A 2,732-nucleotide genomic window follows, 5' to 3' on the forward strand; every position below is an offset into this window, starting at 1 on the left:
TTGCAATAAAAAACAACCAATCAGAGCCAAGAAAGACAGTTGATTGTTGAGTCACATTCCCAGGGTGTCAACAATCAACTGTCTTCAAGCCTCTGATTGGTTGTTTTCTTTCAAATCCCATCAGGAGCACTAGGAGGAGCCAGAGGAACCTGATTTGTGTGACCCATTTATTTCAGTTTCTATTCTTCTTCTCTGTTTCTCAACTTTTCTTTTCCATTTCTCTAGCATCCCAGGTGTTAATAGATGGTGATTTGCCTCATCTTGACCTTCAGCATATATACAGATCTATCTTTTTATGATAATGTATCAAATAAATATATGATATGATATATGAAGTGGAAAACCAAGGAAAAAGAATTGAATGGCAAAATGAATGCTCACTGACCCTGCCACTCTTAGTGCAGCAGTAGACATCAACAAAACTCAGCTTCAGAACTAGCTCATTGATGTAATCTCTGTCTCTACCTCCAGGGGGCCTGCTGTAGACATGAAGCTGCCCAATTCCCAGCGTTGCTTAGGCCCAAACGTTTACCCAGAGGTCCCTGATGGCGGCTGGGGCTGGGCTGTGGCCGGGGCCTTCTTCTTGGTGGAAGTGTGCACTTATGGGACCCTCAAGAGCCTGGGTGTGTTCCTCCAGGATCTGATGGAAGAGTTTGGGGAGAGCAACAGCAGAGTGTCATGGGTCATCTCCATCTGTGTTTTCATCTTTACCTTCACTGGTCAGTTACTGTCTCCTACCTTGGACTTTTTTAGTAGCACCCACATGGGCCAGGAAACATCCAATACTAGCAGAAACGTTACAAACATATTTGCATTCATTAGTATTATCACTCATGCATATGTATAAGTGTAAATAACATAATACAGCACAGATTTCTGTAATCTACAACCTACAATAATCTGTCGATCATTTTCTTGATTAATCGATTAGTTGTTTGGTCCATAAAATGGCAGAAAATGTTGATCAGTGTTTCCTAAATCCCAAAGTGAAGTCCTCAAATGTCTTGTTTTGTTCACAACCCAAAGATATTCAGTTTACTGCCATAGAAGACTAAAGAAAGCACATCTGAACTTGGACTTTTGTAGAAAAGAAAGAAATGACTTAAAATGACTAATTGATTATCAAAATAGTTGGTGATTAATTTAGTAGTTGACAGCTAATCATTGCAGTTGTACAGTAACCTGATAACATTGAGTACCGGTAACTAATAATAACTGCACACCATCACTCTGATCAGTTCAGAGACCATATGAGTTATTATGTAACTGATATGTGACTGTGATGAAATGACTGTAGTGTTTTTGACCACAACCCCAGCCCCCCTGTCCACCATGCTGACCAATCGCTTCGGCTATCGCCCGGTGGTGGTGATGGGAGGCTTCCTTATCAGTCTGGGAACCATCACCTCCGCCTTCACCAACTCCATCAACGAGATGTACATCACCATCGGCATTGTCTCAGGTTTGTATCACACTCACACCAACGCAGCCATCAGCTCATTCTCCCCATGTCTGTCTGTCTGTGTGTCTTTGTGTGGCATTGTAATAGACCATTTACAGAATGACTGTCCATTTGTCCTGTTTAAAAGCCTGTAATGAAAGAACTAAAGGGACTTCTAGCAGTGTGAGCAACAAAAGCTGAATCAATCTATTTCTTCCAGAACTGTCCAATGACTGAGAGCTGATAGGGTGATCAGCCTCTTCTCAGCAACATGCAGTGAGGTCTGCTTCACTATCTTAACTTTCTAGGAACGACTGGCCGAGCAGAGCAGGAAAAACTAAAGACGCAAAATACCCCCCAAAAAACCCACTAAGTTCCCTTTCAGATGAGGATTGATGGAGAAGGAGGCTGAGGAGGGGGGAATAAATTGACTTAATGAAAGTAACAGATTGGAAGATAAACAAATTGGTGTATCAGAGCACATTAACAGCTTTTTCTCTTGGACAGAAAGCACTGCTAGCTCTCCCACCGTACCATGACTGCCTCTGAAATGGACCCCAGTTAACTTGACAACCCCTTCTCTTCTCTCCCCGTCTCTCTTTTTTGTTTTTACATGCCTTTTGTCTTTCAGCAGCAGCTGTAGCAAAGCTGACTCATCTCCCACAGCCCAAAGGAGTCACCTGACACCTTGATCTTGACCCACCCTCCTAGCCATGCAGTGTTCCTACCATGCGGGCCAGTGGCTGTCATGTCCCCTTTTCCCCTCTTTGTTTACAGGCCTCGGCTACTGCCTCACCTTCCTTCCCACCGTCACCATCCTAGCCCAGTACTTTTCCAGGCGGCGAGCCCTCGTTACCTCCATCGCATCGTCCGGAGAATCCTTCGCCCTATTTGCATTTGCTCCAGGTGAGTGTTCAGTCACACAGAGGCAGTTAGCTGAAATATGACAGTTAGACCTTTAGTTTTCATGGGGATGGATCAGTATCATATTGGTATTGATATATATGTTAACTAACTTTTATAAAAATATCTTTTTGCCACATTAGTTGATATTTTCACTATATCCGGACAGAAACTTTCAAACCAAAGAGTCTTCCTATCTTTCTCGGCTCTGATTGGTTGTTTCTGTTCAGCACCAGTGGATTCTTGCAAATCCCATTAGGAGCTCTAGGAGGAGCCAGAGGAACCAGATTTTTTCTCATGTACTACTGTCAGGATATAATATACGGAGCCCCCCTGGTGACATTGGATTTTTAAAAAAAATAATGCGTGGCCACGAGATAGTTATTGC

At 43.0% G+C, this 2,732-nt stretch overlaps 2 protein-coding genes across 3 annotated transcripts in view; both read left to right on the top strand.

Annotated features, from left to right (window-relative positions):
* LOC118322514 (monocarboxylate transporter 7-like) overlaps positions 1-2,496 on the top strand; it is a 5,398-nt gene extending 2,902 nt beyond the window's left edge. The window contains exons 2-4 of one of the 2 annotated variants that reach the window (XM_035654219.1): positions 472-719; positions 1,319-1,462; positions 2,219-2,496. In XM_035654219.1, coding sequence (XP_035510112.1) covers positions 488-719; positions 1,319-1,462; positions 2,219-2,388 — 546 coding nt within the window. In that variant the 5' untranslated portion in view covers positions 472-487 and the 3' untranslated portion in view covers positions 2,389-2,496. Of the gene's footprint in view, positions 1-471; positions 720-1,318; positions 1,463-2,075 lie in introns of both variants that reach the window. The other variant, XM_035654220.1, reaches the window with a different exon arrangement.
* The window catches only part of zgc:158403 (tetratricopeptide repeat protein 39A), a gene marked incomplete at its 5' end in the record, with an annotated part of 767,589 nt that overhangs the window by 492,801 nt on the left and 272,056 nt on the right, over positions 1-2,732 (top strand).

This window comes from Morone saxatilis, unplaced genomic scaffold (genome assembly GCF_004916995.1).
Source record: "Morone saxatilis isolate NCDOM2014 unplaced genomic scaffold, NCSU_SB_2.0 Contig14, whole genome shotgun sequence".
Lineage (NCBI taxonomy): Eukaryota > Metazoa > Chordata > Actinopteri > Moronidae > Morone > Morone saxatilis.